At 54.4% G+C, this 18991-nt stretch overlaps 1 protein-coding gene across 1 annotated transcript; it reads right to left on the minus strand.

The window, feature by feature from the left end:
* Positions 1 to 1836: 1836 nt before the first annotated feature.
* LOC121166668 (chitotriosidase-1-like) lies at positions 1837 to 12713 on the minus strand. Its single transcript, XM_040995918.1, has 11 exons — positions 12594 to 12713; positions 11923 to 11952; positions 9221 to 9428; positions 8659 to 8715; positions 6913 to 7078; positions 6630 to 6754; positions 5975 to 6098; positions 4730 to 4915; positions 4337 to 4441; positions 2695 to 2821; positions 1837 to 2239 (listed from the first exon to the last, which is right to left on the minus strand). Exons 1-11 carry the CDS (start codon positions 12616 to 12618, stop codon positions 1995 to 1997), a joined length of 1398 nt encoding a protein of 465 aa, XP_040851852.1. The 5' UTR covers positions 12619 to 12713; the 3' UTR covers positions 1837 to 1994.
* Positions 12714 to 18991: the final 6278 nt, after the last annotated feature.

An 18991-nucleotide genomic window follows, 5' to 3' on the forward strand; every position in this document is an offset into this window, starting at 1 on the left:
AGTCCTTTGGGGAGTAAACCAACAGAAGGAAGATCTTTCTGTCTCTCCTTCTCTCTATAAATCTGTTTTTCCAATAAAAATAAATAAATCTTAAATAAAAGTGAGCCCCAGAAGATATGATTCCACTCACACAAGTTCCCAAAACAGCTGAATTAAACAATATTGTCCAAGCACCCACAGTGCTGGTGAAATAACGGAAATGCAACGGAATGGGAAACTACAACCTGCTCGGCGGGCCGTGGGCTGTGGGAGTGCCCGTCAGGAGCCAGCAAGAGGCTGGAGGGACAGCCACGGCAGCTCCTGCGTGTCCCGAAGCCCCTTCCACACGTGTGACGTGTTTCATAAATGTTACAGAAGCAGGAGCAGGTTCAGCTCTTGCTGCTCCTGGGGGGGTGAGATCTGCTTGGCCGCGGGGGCAGGGCAATCATCTCTCTCTACACAGGACGTTCTGTCCCCACACCCACCCACACGTCACTCCTTGGTGGATGAGAGCTGGACAGCCAGGGCCACGGGGCTACCCACAGGGCTGGGGTGGGCCAGGCTATGGTTACCACCCACCCATGTCCAGCCACTCTCCTTGATCACGGTGCTGGCTGTCCACACATCCAGAAGGAGCCCTGTGGGCATCTTGCTACCACACCCCACATACCTGCTGTCGCCCTAGACAAATCCTCCCCTCCCTCACCAATGTGTCAGGGGGAGACAGCTCTCCTCATGGGCCCTAGGGTTCCTGGCCCACATGGGTCAAGGAAAGAAGGTGCCCCCCACCCCTCAAGTCAAGATCCCGGCCCTGAGCAGCTGGAAGCGCGAAGGAATGATCCCCTCTTCACACAGGCGGCCCATGAGTGGATGTCTGCAGGTCAGGTAGCAGGGGTGCTGCGGCCCCCAGGTGTTTCCAGCAGGAGCTCATCTGGGCACCTGGTGGGAGGAGGAACACAGCACTCAGGGTTCAGGGGCCACAGTCAGAGCACAAATGACTAGGGTGGGCCTGAGCTAGCTGGGTGCTGGCAGACATCTGGGGTCCTGCCTAAGGGGCTGCCATGGCAAAAGTTAATGGTGACAGCTGGGGTTCCTGGTAAGCAAGTTGAGGCAGAGGTGACAGGCGATGAGGCCAGGCAGAGACCAGAGAATGACAAAAGGTCTCTGTTATATGACAAATGGGGCATCACTCTTTGAGTTTGGGGTCTGGGGGTGGGCGCAAGAGGAACAACAGGATGGGGTCCCCAGGGGAGGCAGGTGAAGCCAATTGCAGTGTGGAGAGAGGTGATGCTGGTCCAGGGTTGGGTCAGGGGCCATGGGTTTGGAAGGAGAAGGACGGAAGACCAAAGGAGGCCTGATGACAAAGTAGATGCAGATGGCAGGCTGTTGATAGGTGGGCTCCTCCTGCCAAGGGGAGGCGATTGGTCCTCTTATCTCTTTCAGCCCACAGAAAGCAAAGGAAGATCAGAGGGTGAGGAGGCTGTGGGTGCTAGCTGCGTATTCCCGTTGTCCTCATGATCAACGGGACGTGCCCCATCTGGCGGAAGAGAAAGCCAAGGGTGTCTTTCCTTAGCTCAAGCTCCAAGGCTGAGTCCCCAGTGCGCAGTAAAAACAGGCAGTCAACTGAGTAGTTCCTCTCTGCTGCCATCTAGTGTACACTTTGGAAACGACACTCAGCAGAATCGTTCCTCTCCAAGGGCTCCTGAGCCAGTGGCCAAGAAAAATGCTGTCCACTGTGTGTCCACTGAGGCCCAAATATGCACTGGGCCCAAATATGCACCTCGGCACCTCGGGCCACCTTCCTGACACTTTTCTCTTACTTCCGGGGGCTGTTTCTGTTGGACACCACAAATGCGAGGGAATAAACCCAAGATTTATTTTGCAAATTCAAGAAGCAACCCCAAGGTACCACAGCAGAAATGAGGCTGCAGCTGAGAGCAGAGAGACCACAGTGAGACCAGCAGGAGCTGGACATTAGTCAGGGATGGCTGGCAGGCCCGGGTCCGGCTTGGGACTCAACTCCAGTCACAGCATTTGCAGGACGGGTTGAACACCAGACCTGCAGGGCAGTGCTGCTGGAACAGTCGACCCCCCACACAGGTGTAGAAGCTGTTCCGGTCCCCAGGGTTGGGGTACAGCCCATTGGCCTGGCCCTGGCAGAAGGCGTCCGGTCCGGGGCTGGGGTTCTGCTCAGGTTTGGAGGGCTGCCCCTGGGTGGGAACTTCAGGTTTCGGAGTGGTAGAAGGTCCAGTTGGAAGACCTGGGAAGACAACGCAGATACAACGGAGGCCCCTTCCCCACCCAGGATTACCCAAACCCATAGACTACACACAGAGGCGCACCCCACTGGCCGCTGGCAGACACAATTGTGGAGCCCAGCCACACCCATGGCAGCCCACGGCCACATCCTCCACAAAGAGCTGGGTGATGGTTTTCTCCTTTGCCCGTGGGCAAGCAGCTAATCCTGTGTCAAGGAGCCACCCCCCACCCTCCCGCCCGCCATCCTGGTTTCCACACCCTGGGAAACATTGCTACAGCGGAAGCAGAAAGAAACTCATTTCAGCAGCTTCCTCAGCTCCTGGGGTGCAACTAGGACGTCACAGAGGTGAGGCAAAGTGTTTGCCTCAGAAAGACTGGGGTCTTGCAAGTGGGTGTACTCCACTGGCAAGCAAGGCCACCATGCCCCTGCCTCTCCCCCGTCAGCTCCTTACTTACCAAGCTCTTGGTGCAGAGTGCGGATGAGGGGGTACGGGCCCTGGTTGCAGAAGGAGCCCCGGAAGTCATCCAGATCCACTGTCCAGACCATGGCCCCGCCGAGCCCCATCTGCCTTAGGTAGCTGACCTGCATGGGGAGCAGTGGGGAGGCTGGCTGCCAAAGCCTGCAGCCTGGCTTCCCCACCTCAACACCTACTGCTCCAGTGCCTCCCCGACCCCCCTCTCTCCCCGAGGCTGACCCCAAGCTCTGTCTGGCTGGCTGGAGCAGGATCTGGGTGGAGCGACCGCATAGATTCTCTGCTTGCTCTTGCTGACATGGTCAGTGTTGGCCACAGAGAAGAACCAACAAGCCCCCAGATGGATTCAAGCTTGGCCTCCCTGACCCCATTCTCCTGAGTGCCCCTCTTCCTCCTCCTCGCTCCCTGGGACCTGCAGGATTCTCCCAGAGCGAGGCTGGGGGTAGCCCCTGTCCTGCTGGTAGCACCTCACTTTCTGCATCCTCCCGAGCTCAGGAGCCCTGCCAGTGCCAGGGTGGCACTCTGCCCTTCTTCCCTGCCACACCTTGGCCTATGGGGCTTCCTCCAAGAATGTCCAGCCTTGAGATTCCCATTGACCTCCCTCCATGCCCCCTTCGCCACCTCCCCCCACCATCCCACCACCAGTCCTACAGGGAACTGATTGGAATGAATGGCAGGCCGGCAGCTCCCTGTCGGAGCTGACCAGCTCACAGAAAAGACAAGTGTGCAAACTGGTATGTGCCACATAACCATGATCTGATCACCAACAGGCTGCTTACGGGGTGACTATGAGAATATACTAGAAGAGCAACCATTACGAGCGCTGAGTCCAGTACCAGCTGCTCCACTTCCCATCCAGCTCCCTGTTAACGCCCTTGGGAAGGCTGTGGAAGATGGCCTGAGTGCTTGAGCCGAGCCCCTGCCAGTCACATGGGAGACCCGGAAGGAGTGTCCCTGCAGCACATGTCTGTGCTGGTGTGAATAAACCCAGTAGTGCCCGCAGCAGGGTATGGTGCACGGCACTGGATGGCGGAGGGCAGCTGCTGGCCCTGCTTGGTGCACTTATCCCAGAGCGCCCTCCTACTCATGTAAACCTAAGCTTGCTGTGAAACAGGAGACCCGCTGACTCCGCAACGGACTGGGTGTCCAGAGGCCACGTCATCTAACGGACCTACTCCATGTAAATGCGTGCCAGCCCCTCTGTGGCAGGTGCGTCACGACTGAGTTGCCCGTCACGTGCTGTACGGCTGTGGATGCACCAAACGCTCGGGGCCATCTAAGCTGGACAGACGGAGGAGGGGACGAAGCAGGAAACAAAGGAATCCCGGCATCTGAGAAGGCACCAGACACTGCCGACGGGCAGAAGAGACTCATGTCCCTCGCCACCCGCGATTTTTCTCTTCGTGGGTCTGGGGAATCTGTACTTAACAAAGTGCAAAGCCCTTAGAGGGGCCTCTGGGTGTCATGTCGGGTCCTTGTGTCTTTTCTCCACGAGAGGTGTTCATGGCACCAAGTGCAAGCACATAGGACATAGACGAGGGTCCTGGGAGAGGTTCTGGGTGCTGTCCCCTTCAGTGTTATCTGCCTGGGACCACCCTCCCTCCTCCAGCATTGCCGGCACTCACCTTCGCTTTGAAGCTCTCCACATCATCAAACCCAACCCACTGGTTACCCCGGGAGGCACAGGGCACCTTTTGCTCATTGATTCTGTGTGCATCCCAGGAGCAGACCTGTGGGAGGAGAGGGCAGCCTCAGGGAACAGGGGGCAACTGTCTTCCTTGCCACAGGGGACCCTACATTGGAAAGCTCTAGAATGGGGAGCCTGGGGGCCAAGGAGGTTCTAGAATGATCAGCCTGAAGCTCCCAGGCTTGAAGATCCGCCCAGGATGGCGGGGCCCTGGTGGTAATCTCACACTGAATTGTATGCATCCTGTTCAGCACCCTGGCTCAGAAACCATGGGAGAAGCCCTCCCCACCACACCCCTACTCCCAGGCAGCCCCTGTCCTGGTCTTCCTACCTCATAGTAAGCCAGAAGTCCTGCTTCCTTGGTGAAGGGGCCGGGAACACCAGGTCCTAGGGCTGGGGCCCCCACGCCGCTGTCGGATGAGAAGGCCAGCGTGAAGGACCGCCCATAGGTGGGCATGCCAAGCATCAGCTTGCTGGCAGGGGCCCCCTTCTGCAACCACTGCCTTACAGCTGCATCCTGGGGTGCAGAAGGAGTCTGGGTTAGTTGGTCCTGCCTTGAGGGCAGGTTAGCTTGCTCTGGGACCTGTTGTCAGAGTGTCCAGGCTCCAGCGGCAGAGGTAGGAGGGTTGGGACTCCTCGGGCAGAGCCTCCTTGTCCCCCTCATCCATTCCAGCCTGCCTTGACCCTTCACCCCTGGTGGGAGAGGCTTCTGGGTGCTGAGCCAAGGAACAAGGCATGAATTTTGGAACTCCGACCAGAGGAGCCAGCCGTGCTGAGGAAACGACCATGGAGAGTCCTCCCCCGGGCTGGACGCTAGCTATTCCCCAAGGCCCTAGTGACCTGCACCCTCTGAGCACTTAGCCACACTGGCTGTGCAGGGCTCACTCCGCTGCCTTTCTCCCTGTGGGTCTACACGCTGTATTTCCCATCAGCCTGGAGCCTTTGGAGGGTGGAGTCCAGCCTTCTCCTCTGTCCTCCTAAACTAAATGACCCTTTGGGCAAGTTTGGGACCCCCACCCATGGCCAGTAGAAGGCCTCCCTTGCCTCTCAGCGTCTTGGTGCCTCCCCATGCGGGGGGAGGGGAGGGTCCCCAAGTATACAGCTCCCTCCAAACCCCATGTTTTTCCAGATGGGGATGTGACACTTGGGTGCCTGACTTAGCAGCCCAGCCAAGGCTGTCCTTCCACCCTCCTCTTGTGAGCAATCACTGGCCATTCCTGACTTCATGTGGGTACCCAGAAACTATTCCGATGACTCGGTGAGCGGCTCGGGGAGGGCTAATCTGAGGTCCCCCAGGGATGCCAGCCCCTTGGGAAGCTGCTGGCTCTGAGAACACCTTCCAGAAGGCCGGCCATGTGCACCCCAGGACTGGGAGGAAATGGGCTGGGGACTGTGCAGGAAGCAGGAGTGCGAAGGCTGCAGGCCCCAGTGTGAAGGGGGTTCCCGCTCAGGGATGGGTTTGCCGCATGCACTGCCAGCTGAGACGCCCCATGGATGGGAGGTATCTCTCAGAGGCAGCACAGGACAGGGGCGCCAGGTTGGAAACACCAGGTTCAGGGCCACCCCCACCACTCACCACGTTGTTGTCCGCCGCTGCCCCGCTCTCACCCTGCCGCCTGTAGAGGGGGCTATTGTGCCCTGTGACCTTCTCCCAGGAGCCATGGAAGTCATAGGCCATGAGGTTGATGAAATCCAGGTTCCTGCGTTGAGTTGGGGAGCAGGGAGGGGCGGCTGGTCAGGGGTGCTCCCTCCTGCCCCTCCCCCCATGCGGTGTGAGGACTCAAGAGCCACCCTGGGGGTCCAAAAGGGGACCCTGGGTGCAGCACTCCCACTGGAGGCTGTAGCATTCTCCCTGCCCCATGTCCTCAACCCCTGGGATCCGTCCTGCCCACTCAGGATCCCTGTACTGCACTGGAGGGGCTGTCGGTCCTATGCCAACCCAGTCCAGGCTGTTGGGGACATCTGGGGAGGAGCCAGCAAACGAGAGACTCTTCTCGCCCCAGTGTTACTAAGTAGTAGTAATAATTCAAATACCAAACATGAGTTTCAGGGCAGAGGTCAAAGACCTAGAGAGAAGGTTCTAGAAGCAGAGAGTGGTACAAGCGTGAGATGCTGGTGAAGGGGCAGAGTTCTTGGCAGAGTCACATTCACAGAAGTCCTGCTCCACTCCTGAGATGGGGTGGGGGTCTTGCCCACCTCAAGGGCCCCAGTCATCCTCCTCTGAGACTCACACTGCCAGCTTGTCCACCTCGTAGCCCGCGTCCACGACGTCTCGCCCGCTAGCAACGGCTGCACTCAGGAGGAGTCGCTGCTTGCCTGAGGCCTGGGCCTCTTGCTGGAAGGCGCTGGCCAGGTCCTGCAGGCACAGCTTGGGGTAATCTCCTGGAGAGGAGTGGGACAGGCAGCCGCAGGCACCCCCACCAGCGGGCAGTCCACGCTCAGCAGGCCCAGAGCTGACCCAGCAGATCAAGGGACCACGCTTCCCCCTGGGTCCCCAGGCAGCCATGGCTGTACCTGCACCAGAGCTGTGAAAAGCTGCTTGTCCGTTGCTGGGCTCCCCCTGCTTCCAGGGTACTCCCAGTCAAGGTCAAGGCCATCGAAGCCGTGCTGGCGCAGAAATGTGATGGCCGAGTTGACAAAGATCTGACGGGTGCTGGCAGTGGCCACCATCTCTGAGAACCTGAGAGGTGACAGAGGGAGGACTTAGCCTGCTGTGGGTGGCAGAGTCACCCACCTCCACATGGAGGCCACTGGGGCATCAGAGCTACTGGGTCCAGGCAGGGGGTGAGGCTGGGACAGGGATGTGTGTTGCTGGCTTGCGGGCCTCCAGACAACCTAGACAGACTCCACCCCAAACACTTACATTTCAGGAATGGGTTGACTTAACAGGGGTTCCAGCTTCCTCAGATACCACCCACCCCAAACCTACCACCGTGGCCCCTGCCCTTCACGAAGGTGTGTAAAGGAAGAGGACTCCGTTTCTGAGCTTGGAAGGGAAGGAGGCTCAATGAGGACACCCAGACCAGCGTGGCAAACCCCTCGGGGTGAGGTGGGGTGGGGTGCCTGACTGAGCTGGGAGTTCAGGGTCAAACCCGCAGACCAGAGCTCTGTCTTTCTCTATCTCCCCGCCTCCCAAGTAAATGAGCAACAATTTGAAAGGAAAAAAAAATTAAAAGCAAAGAAGGCCCTAGAGATTCGGCAGCTGTTGAGCTCTACAGACTGGCACTAATTCATTTTCTTTTTATTAATGTATGATTACATTTAGGTAGCCGCAGCTCTTAGTAAAAGGTGCCTAAAACACTACACTAAAAATCCCACCTTTCAATATGAAACTTGCTGGGACTGCATTGTGACACGGTGGATAAAACTGCCACCTGTGCTGCCAGCATCCCACATGGGTGCTGCCTTAAATCCTGGTTGTGCCGCTTTAGCTCCAGCTCCTTGCTAATGTGTTTGGGAAAGCGGCAGAGGATGGCCTAAGCAGTGGAGCGCCCCTGTATCCACACGGGGGACCCGGAAGAAGCTCCGGGCTCCTGGATTTGGCCTGGCACAGCCCTGGCCGTTTGCAGCCGCTGGAAAAGTAAACTGATAGATGAAAGATGTCTGTGTCTCTCCTCCTCCTCCTTCTCCTCTTCCTCTCCCTCTCTCTCTTTCAGTCAAGTAAAAAATAAATCTCTAAAAAAAGTTTAAAAATCTGCATAGAAGTCTTATTTTTGGAAGAAGAGTCACCATTCCCAACTGCTTCTTTAAAAAGGCTCAATTTCTAGAAAGTAAAGACGTAGGAACCAGAATTTTTGGATTTTCTAGGAAAAATCTAGTTCCAAATAGTCTATTCCATTACCTTCCCAACTCATCAGAAATGCTTCAGAAATGCCAGCATGTTGGTATCTGGTGTCTGGCTGCATTGTATGCCCAGAAAGAGAACGAAAACTCCTTCCCACCTGAGGCGTCCCATTTTATGGTTCAGAAAAGAAAGACACTGTGTTGTCTGGGGTCCTTGGCGCCTCTGCCTTTCCCCGTTCCCTAAGAGGTCAGAAGTTCTCTCGTTGCATTTAGATCCGTGTCTCTGTCAGGACTGACCTGTCACAGCCTAGAGCCGTGTCACTCGGCTGTCCTCTGGACAGAAGGCCGACTCCACACTGCAGTTCCTCTCCCTTCCCCTGGCCACTCCTCAGCCTGGTCCCTCTCCCCAGCCAGGGGCTCTCTCTAGCAGGTGCACCAGGTCCTCCATGCAGGGTCCCCTGCCCCCAACCTACTCACTTTTGGGTGCCGAAGTTCCAGCCCCCGACGGCTAGCAGAGTTTTCAGGGCGGGGTTCCTGGCCGAGACAAGACACACAAATGATTCACTCTGCCATCCCCCAGGGCTCCTGGGGGCACTGTGGGGTGGTGAGGGCCTTGGCGTGAGGCCGCCTAAGACCCTGGGTAACCCATTGTGGGCGCTGTAGGGGAGAAACTAGAGCCTGGGAAGGAAACGCTTCATCCAGGGCCCTTGCTTTATTCCTGACACCAGGGCCCTGTGCATCGCAGCAGAGAAGCCGCCTGCTCGTGTACACGTAATGCTTATCCACAGGCTGCTATTCCAGAAAAATCACTGTGGATTGAAGGCTGGGTGGGGGCAGTGGGAAAGAGACACAGGCTCCTAATTCCTGGATCTCAGGGTGTTTTAGCATCCTATATCCACGCCTGCCTCTTCCACACAAGCTCAGAAGAGCCATGCAGTCTGCCCAGGGCCTCAGTGCCACCTAGCTCGTCAATAGAGGGACACAGCATCTTGGGGGTGACGGTCCCCTCCCTCCAGCTCCCTTGACCCCTGCGACGCACGTCTGCTTCAGGCTGTTGAGCTCCTGGTAGCGTGTGATGTCCCTGTCTTCCAGGGGGCTCAGCTGGTGTCCGCTCATGCCGGCAAAGGCGTAGATAAGGTGGCTGCACAGGCCGGTGTTTACATCTCTGGGCAAGAAGCGAGCTGGCCCCTCTCTGTCCTGGGCCCAGCTGGAGAAGTAGCAGACCAACCGCATAGCAGCTCCTGGCCCTTTGGGGCGAGGGAAAGGAATGGCCATCAGAAAACAGTGCCCGGCAGTGTGCTTTGCACACCTTCTGTAAGCCAAGGGCCCTGGCAGCACGGGTGGTGTCATTGAGGTGGGTGTTTGGGGGTGGTAGCTACAAGCACTGCTTGGGGTACCTGCATCCCACATCAGGCTGCGTGGGTGTGATTCCTGTCTCTGCTTCCCTTCCAGCTTCCTGCTATGGTGCACCCTGGGAGTCAGCGGCTGAGGGCTCACACATGTGGGGCCCCATCACCCATGTGGGAGATCCGGCTGCATTCCCAGGCTCCTGGCTTTGGCCTGACACAGCTGCAGCTGTTTTGGGCATTTGAGGAGTGAGCCAGGGGCTGGGCGATCTGTCTGTCTCTGCCTTTCAAATAAGTGAAAGGAAAGAAATGTTTGCTTTGGAGGCTGGGGCTGTGGCATGTTAAGCTAAGCTTCTGCTTTTGGTGCTGCTATCCCATATGGGTACCAGTGGGAGTCCTGGCTGCCCCACTTCCCATCCAGCTCTCGGCTTGTTGTCTGAGAAAGCAGTGGAGAATGTCTCAAGTCCTTGGGCCCCTGTACACAAATAAAAGACCTGGAAGAAACTGGGGACTCCTGACTTCGGATCAGCTCAGCTCGGGCCATTGCAGCCATTTGGGGAGTGAACCAGCAAACGGAAGATCTCTCTCCCCTTCCTCCTCTAAAGCTGCCTTTCAAATATTACACTTGATCTTAGCCAAAAGGCTGAGAAGTGATCTGCCTTTTAAATGAAAATGAAAGTTAAAGAAAAAAACTAAAAGAGAAAAAATGCTAGCTTAACATTAAAAAAAGAAGAAGAAGACATGTGGGCCCGACGTGGTAGCCAAGTGGCTAAATCCTTGCTTTGCAGGCACCAGGATCACATATGGGTGCCGATTTGTGTCCCAACGTCTCTACTTCCCATCCAGCTCCCTGTCTGTGGCCTGGGAAAGTAGTCAAGGATGGCCAAAAGCCTTGGGACCCTATACCCACATGTGAGACCCAGAAGAGTCTCCTGGCTCCTGGCTTCAGATTGGTTCAGCTCCAGCCATTGTGGCCTTTTGGGGAGTGAACCAGTGGATGGAAGATCTTTCTGCTCTTTCTCTCTATATCTCTAACTTTCCAATAAAGATAAAAAAGAAGACATGTGCGTTTTGGGGCAGCATTTCACAGACAGGAAAGTGAGTTTTAGAAATAGTTATTTTTATTTGAAAGGCAGAGTTCCAGGGAGAAGGAGAAAAAAGGAGAGAGATCCTCCATCTTCTGGCTCACTACCCAAATGGCCGCAACAGCTGGAGCCAGGAGCTTCCTCTGGATCTCCCATTTGGGTACAGGGGTGCAAGGACTTGGACCATCCTCTGCTGCCTTCCCAGGCCATAAGGAGGGAACAGGATGGAAAGTGGAGCATATGTGAGGGTGAGCCAGCACTCATACAGGAGGCTGGCACCACAAGCAGAAGCCCAACTCAGCACTCCACGGTGCCAGCCCCATGAACATTTTCAGAGGTCAGGCAGGGATGCTCAGGACCCCGTGCCCAACCTCACTGCCTCTTCAGAAACCAAGGCTCACCAGCTGTGCACCTGCCCCTGTCAGCCCCACCATGCAGGGGGAGCAGAGCAGGGGCCCACGTATCCTCAGCGTCCTTGAATGCCACCAGGCTCAGAGGCCTATCTTTTGGGGCAGTTCCCATGTGAGGCTTAGGGGAGACCGGACCTGACCCTTCTGCTGGGAGACTCCAGCAGGCTCCTTTAAACACGAGCGAGAAGGGGCAGGAGGAGCCAGTTCCGGCCCAGGTGCATGCTCCCTCCTCTTGCATCTCGAAGCATTTGCTCCCTCGCATTCTCTACCATAGAGACGGGGTGTAGGGCTCATCCATGGCATCTGCTACCATGCGTGGGAAGACTGTGCTGGGGGCCCGGCTGCTTCCAGGGCTATTTCTGTAGCCCCAGCTGTTCCCTCCTGTGTGGGTGGGATGGGGATAACAGGTGCATGCCACACCACAACCCATCTCGAAGTCAGGGTGAGGGTCTGAGGGCTCAGCCTGCCCAGGGCCACTGGTGGTGGGGAAAGGCCTGGGGTCCAAGCTGTTGTAGGTGCCCTGGTGACCTCTATTTGACATGACAGGAGCCCCAGCCTTCCTCCCCCAGGCTCTGTATCCCAACGGTTCAACAGAAGCAGGGGTGCGGTTCTTGCTAAGCCAAGGTGCCTCCTTTCTCCACCACTGAAGTCTGCTGCAAGGACGATACACCTGCCCCAGCTGCTGTCACACCCACAGGGACATGCATTCAGGCCTGAGAGGACACAGGAAGGCCAGACACAGGGTGATGCAGAAGCTGCCCCATGGACAGGCAGGGGCCCAGTGAGCAGGTGAGGGGGCAAGGGTCTTTCTGGGACCCAGACGTCTGTAGGGTTCAGCTTAGAATCCGAGCCAGGAGGGTCAGGGAGAGGACCAAATGGACCAAGGACCAGGTTGCTTACCCCACTGGGCCATCAGCAGAACCATGACACCTGAGGAGACACACAAGAGGCTGAGGTTACCACGACATCATCCTCAGCACCTCAGGCCTGTGTGCTTCTAGAAGCACAAGAGGAGGAGGGAACAGGATGTCCTGGCTCTGAATGGATCTGACTTTCTCCTCCCATACGTGAGGCCAGTATGTGAGACAGACACACACACTACCACTTCCACCCACAGCCACCAAGACGCAGGATAGACCTTGAACTGATGGTTGAATGGTAAAGGTAAGGGGGCATATATATACACTGCATCTCTTCTGGCTATGGAAAAGAATGGGATCTTGATGTTTATGAATCCGAGATGGTAATGTGATGTGAAATAAGCCACACTCATGCAAATGAAGACCAACGTTCTCTCTTTCGGATGTGGAAGCCACATTGAGGTCCCCCAGTGTCACGGCCCCTAGTGTTGTGGTCCCCAGTGTTGTGGCCTGCAATCTCGCATCTTTGGTAGAAAGAGCCTGAGGTGAACCTGCAGGAGGGGGGCAGCTGGGGAGCTTGGGTAAGACTCATGCCCTCCCAGGGCCTCTAGGCCGCCTATGGCTGTAGCAGAGAACCACAGCGATGACAGCCCCACCTCCCCACAGCTCCCCGGACCTGGCCCAGTCTCCCTGACAATGCACCCCACGTACCTGCCTGGAACAAGAAGCGTGCCATGCTGGAAGCCAAGAGGCAGAGGGCAACACCGCACACCCACCTTTCAAGATCCTACCCTGCTGTTCTGGTCTGGCTGTCTCATCCCAGCCCAGCCATACATGTTGAAATATGGTGAGAGGGACTGGGGTGGCACATGGGGAGGCAGACATCAAACAACGTGGATTGGGCAACCCTGACACAATGACCTTTGGCAATTCTGACTTTGTGAAATCTGATCTAACCTGCCCTTTATGCTTCTGTACAAAATGCTTTGCCAGTTTCCTGCTTTTTGGGCCAGATCACTAGGCTAACATGCCCTGCCAGCAACCCTGGGTTCCAGGAATCAATGTTGTATGATTTATTCACCGTTGTTCCTATGACTGCCTCCTGTGGTTGCTCAAGCCCACCCACTGTCCCCATGGCAGCCTCCTGTGGCTGCCCAACTCACCTGGTTCCCATGGCTGTATAACTCACTCTTTCTATAAAAACCCATCTAACCCTCACCTCAGGGTCACTCTCTGAAGAAAGGAGAGCTGACCCCAGCCGGCTGGTCTGTTTACCTGCCTCCTCAATAAACTTTGCTGCTTTGCAGAGTTGTCTGGGCTGCACTTCTTGGGGAGAGGCTCGGGTGGATGCAACACCTTTATTGAACCAATCACAGGATTTAAACAGGGTTGTCAAACAGAGAAGACATGTTTGTCACTCTCCTGGACTTTGTCTTCTCTCTGCTCCCAGGCAGTTCTACACACTGTGTTTGGGAGGTTCGGGGAAAGTGACCAACTCCAGACTCAGGGTGGCGGATCCGGAGCAGCTCTCTGACCTAGCCACCTCCCAGAGGTCCCTGAGAGAGGTGGACATGAGGCCCAGCTGGACAGACTCTGCATCCACCCTCCCTGCTGCAGACTCGGTCACTAGCAGTCATTTCCACCCTCCTCTCGTGGATGGGGGTGGGATTCCATGGAGGAACCGGCTTGGGGTCACCTGCTGTTGGCAGCAGAGCCTCCATCCCCGACCCTAAGCAAGGCCTATGACGCCCTGCATACTGGGGACGAGAGGTTTTTCCCTGGGGGCCCAGGGACCACCTGACCCTCGGACACATCCGCCCTTCTGACTCAGCTTCCTGACACCAGGAAGAACTCTCCCCAGCCACCCCCGCCCCGGTTCTGAGATCCTCCAAGGTCTAGGGCACCCATGTGCCCACAGGAACCCCATTGCTTAGAGCAGCGACCTCATAATCAAAAGGTCTGCATTTCTCTCTGTCCCAGGGCATTTTTCTGGAGGAAAATACACAGAAACAGGGCACTGGATGCCAACAAGCTTCCCCACATCACTCTGGCAAAATCTGCCACAGTTCAGGTACTCCCACTGTCATCACACCACTCAAGACCCCAAGACCGCGGGAGAGGCAAACACGTTCCCCAGTTCTCCAACACAAACATAAGGTGCTGTAAACTCTGAGCGGCGGAAGGCATGCTGTGGAAATTAGGAATAAAGCAAGATCAAAGGCTGTCACTGTTATGCCACTGGGTGGCACAGCTTTGGGAATGCCATCTGTTATACTGCAAGAATACACCTCCACAGGAGGCACAGCAGGTGCAGGCATCCTTCTATGTTCTGTGTTGTAGAAAGGCAAGTTAGAAATAACTGCTAGATGAAATTGTTGGGCTGAAAGGAAATATACACACTCATAGTTTTACTCTGCATTAGGAGGAACTGACTGAAACAGAAATTAGAGAAACGTGTGCTTTGTGGAAGTGTCAAAAACCATGGAATAGTGAGGAATGATTTTAATGATAAGTGTAATAGTAAAATCTACCAAAGACCTGCCTGCCCCAGAAGGCAAACCCCTGCCCCAGCGCAGGTCGCCCAGGGAAAAGAAATGAGCAAGCTCTGACGAACAGTGCACCATGTCCTTGCTCCCTGCCACCCCCCACCAGGGGCGACCCTTCCCGGCCCTCAGATCATACAGAGATGGCCCCAGGCGGCTACTGCACACTTCTGTCAGCTTCAGACAGCTTCTTTAGTGCAGAGCCAGACAAGACAAGCCTGGGGGTGACTCGGTGGATTCTCTGAGAACTTATTTTGGGAGGTGTGGCACTCTGATGCAGCAGGTTAAGTCTTCGCCTGTGGCGCCAACATCCCATTGGGCACTGGTTCAAGTCTTTTTCCATGGTCTGAGACCTTGGGACTTTGCACCACATGGGAGACCAGGAAGATGCTCCTGGCTTCAGACCAACCCAACTCCAGCAGTTGAGGCCATTTGGGGAGTGACTGGCAGATGGAAAACCTTTTTCTGTGCTTCTCTCTTTGGAACTCTGCCTTTCCAATAAAAATCAAATAAAATCTTTACTGAAAAGGCAGAGTTACAGAGACAAAGAGAGACAGAAAGATCTTCTGTCTATTGGTTCACTCCCTAAATAGTGCAGTGGTTGGAGCTGAGCTGATCTGAAGCCAGGAGTGCAGGGTCCCAAGGTTTTGGGTCACTCTCAACTCCTTTTCCAGACCACAGGCAGGGAGTTGGATGGGAAGCAGAACAGCAAAACATGAACAGGCACCCATATGGAATCTTGGCTGTTGCAATGTAAGGATTTAACCACTGAGTCATCGCACTGAACTCTAAAATAAAATATATGTATTTTTAAGTTATGTTGGGCTTTTATTCTCTACAATCCATTCTTGTGGCCCCTCCAAAGCCAAGTCTGAATAGAGCCCGGGGGGCTTGCTACAGAAGGGAATTCCAAGCTGACCCTGGATGGCAGTCCTGCCTAGCTGTGTCCTCCTTTGCCTTGTTGTGGTGACATGTGACAGAGCCACGGATATGGCAGGGCACGGGATGCTCTCATGTCCTGGAAATCACAGCTATGCTTGGTCTCCTCAGTGCAGACACATGGCCAACCCTCAACTGGACCCTCTGACGGCTTCTCCCTGCAGCCCCCAGCAGGTGGGGGGTGACCCAGTAAAGGCACCACTCCACCTGTGCCTGCAGTTTCTCAGACAGTGGGTGTGGTCCTCCTACTCACTCCTGCATCCCAAGAATCAGACCGTGCAGCATCACCCGTCCCTTCCACCACCTCCAACCAATACCTGTGACCATGTATGCCCTTAAGCGCACTCCATCCCAAGTACATAATGCTGTTAACAGAGTGGAGCGTGAGGGTCTCCTGGCTGTAACTGTTGCTTCCTCATTGCCAGGGATTTTCCAGCCAAGCTGGCTGCTGTCTCCTCCCTTCCTTCAGGAGATGAGCACTCGATCTAGGATGGGGGGATGGAGCTGGCAGTCAGATGAGGTCCATCTCCACGAAGGATCTGTGGGCGGCTGAGCCCCAGGCCAGGACTTCCCAGAAAGCTGCCAATGCTAGCTGGCAGAAAGATGTAGCTCCCTAGACTAATTCTGTCCATCTTCCAAGACACGCTGGGTCGACCACTTGTCACTGTAACAGGAAGCAGCTCACTGTGGCTCACAGTTATGGAGGTCCACAGGCCATGTGCACGCAGCCCCCGTCACCATCTGGTCATTTGCCTGGGTAGTCTTGAGCGTGGCAGTGGTGGAAGAAAATCTTGGAAGAGACAGGAAGCTGAGAGAAAAGCTGGGCCTTGCCTGGCTCTGATCTTAGGTAATGTCCTCCTGCTAAGCTCAACGTCCACCCCTAACAGTCGCCTTCTGACGTATATACTTACATTATTCATATTGAAAGCAATCACTGATACAGTTAGACTAGAACTCACAATATTTGTAACTATTATGTCTTGGACACACTGTTCTTTTTTGAAATCTCTTTTTCCTGCCTTCTCTAATTTGAATTGTTAAACATGATTGCATGATCTCCCTTCTTCAAGTACCAGTTGTAGTTCTTTTAAAACTCCCACTGGGTATCCTGGAATTGGCAATTTGCATTTCCAATGAGTACGAGTCCAGTTTCAAACAGCACCATGGTGGTGTGAGCAAAGCAGGTGCCGTGCGACAGACTCCGGGGCTCTCCTCTGGGCCTCCTGACTCATTGGAAATGCAATCATGTTTGACTAAGATGTGGACGTTGAGCCCAGCAGGAGGACACTGCCAAGATGCCACATCCTACACTGGCATGCTTCATGATTCCTGGCTCCAGCTTCCTGCCAATACAGAAACCGAGAGGCAGCAGTGATGGCTCAAGTGACTGGGATCCTGCCGTGCCTGGGGGAGACCTGGTTACATTCCAGCTACCAGGTCTCTCCACTTTCTGTGGGCATTTGGAGGAAGTGACATTCAGGAGCTCACCTTCCTCTCTCCACCTCCTGTCAAATAAATACTTAACATTTTTCAAAGGAAGGGTACTATCAGAGTAGATTTCAAAATAAGACCCAACTATATGCTAGTTAGCTCTAATTTTAGCTTATTCACTTATTAAAGTGAATATCCAATAGATGACAGTTAACCAGAAAGGCGAAGATAAGCTTCTGGGTACACAGCAAGGAAAAGTGAGAGTAGGTCCATTGCTTTCAGACAAGGCAGGCATCAGAATCAAGGAGATCAGAGTGGCCGGGGTGGGGGAGCGTTACATCATGCCTAAGGGGTCTGTTTTCTAGGGAGTCACAGCACCGGGAAATGTGATGCAGTTGCTGAGCATGTGACACAGCGGCCAAGCTGCTGCTTGGGATGCCACATCCCGTGGCAGAGAGCCGGGTTCGAGTCCCAGCTCCTCGACTTCTGGTCCAGCTTCCTGCTCTCATGCCATGAGATCCCTGGGTTAGATGGGCACAGCCTCCATTGGTGTGGGCATCAGGAAGTGAATCTCTGTTTCTCAGCTTTCAACCATCTAAGCTCTAGACGGCCGCTTTCGGGTTCCTCCGGAACACAGCCTGTGGTCCTTCAGTTGCAGCTGCATCTGGCTGTGCTGTGACACTTCACAGTGTGATTTCTTCCTTTCCCAGATGCTCCACCTTCCTCTTTTGCTTCGTTTCCTCCTTTTGGACTGAACGTTTCATCATTTCCCGTCCCCCTTGCTGCTGCCTTGGAGGATGTATGCTCTTGTACAACTCTCAAAAATTACAACATTCAGCTTTCAAGCTAATTGGTATACTTAACCTCTACTCTGTAATGTTTGTGCAAAAATGTAACTCCAGTTAATGCTCTCCAAAGTTAGGGATTCTAACTCTCTTGGTACTTTAAACCCTAAAAATCATTATCGGTATTATATTGGTTTACATTGACCTATGATTTTATACTTTTACTGTTTTAAAATCACTGTTATTCATCCTCAGCTAGGGCTCAGTGCAATGGCTCAGTAACTAAATCCTTGCCTTGCAAGACCGGGATCACAATTGGGTGCCAGTTTGTGTCCTGACTGCTCCAATTCCCATCCAACTTCCTGCCTGGGAAAGCAGTGGTTCAAAACCTTGGGACCCTGCACCTACATGGGAGACCCAGAAGAAGCTCCCGACTCCTGGCTTTGGATCGGCTCAGCTCTGGACATTGTGGTCGTGTAGGAAGTGAACCAGCAGATGGAAGATTTTTCCTTCCCTTTGTCTCTGCTCTCCGTAAATCTGATTTTCCTTTCCAATAGCAATAAATAAATCTTAAAAATAAGCAATCCCCAGCTGTCCATCTGAAATTATTTCCTTTTGCTCCAAAAGTGGCATAGCCACCGCCCCCATAATGAAACGTTGTGTAAGCACAGCTTCACTAGCCCTTATCATGGCTCCCCATCAGTAAAAGCGCTTCTGCCTGCTGCTGCCCCAGGGGCCAAAATCTTACTCCACATCCTACCGTGCTGATTTTCTGAAAACAACATTTCTGCCTTGACCTTCAGGCTGTTCTAGTTACTGGTTGTCACTCCAGAAAGTCCCTTTTATCCACCCCAGTCCATCACTTCCCAGCCTGAAAGCATGCGTTTTGTTCCCCCACCACAGACAGAGTTAGTCTGTTTTGGAGCAGAAGTAGCAGCCCGAAGCCGATTCCCTTTGGTGTGTGGCTTATTTCACACGGCAGAACATTCCGTGCATCAGGAGTTTGCATCAGGTACAAGAACAATTTCATTTTCTGAATGTGTCAGCATGTTTGTCTCTTTCCCTGTTCCCACTCATCGGGTTGTTTCCAGTTTGGGGCTATTAGGAATGTAGATTTTCTGTGAGTGTCATGTGGAAGTCTATTTCTGGGCTTATGTTTTCATTTTCTTCGAATAGTGCAAAGGTGTGAAATTACAGAGGCATCGGCTAGCTGCAGATTTAATTTCATTAAAAAAAAAAAAAGCTGTCAAACCGTTTTCCAAAGAAGGCACACCATTCCGCACTTCCGAGCCAGAGAACTCGGTCACGTCAGACGCTTGACTGTGTGTGATGTTGCCAGGATGTTTCATGTTAGACATTCCCGTGGGAGTGTGGTGACAGCTCCTGGCGCTTTGTCTTTCCCTGCTGACTA

This window comes from Ochotona curzoniae, unplaced genomic scaffold (genome assembly GCF_017591425.1).
Source record: "Ochotona curzoniae isolate NIBS_2020 unplaced genomic scaffold, NIBS_Ocur_1.0 patch197, whole genome shotgun sequence".
Lineage (NCBI taxonomy): Eukaryota > Metazoa > Chordata > Mammalia > Lagomorpha > Ochotonidae > Ochotona > Ochotona curzoniae.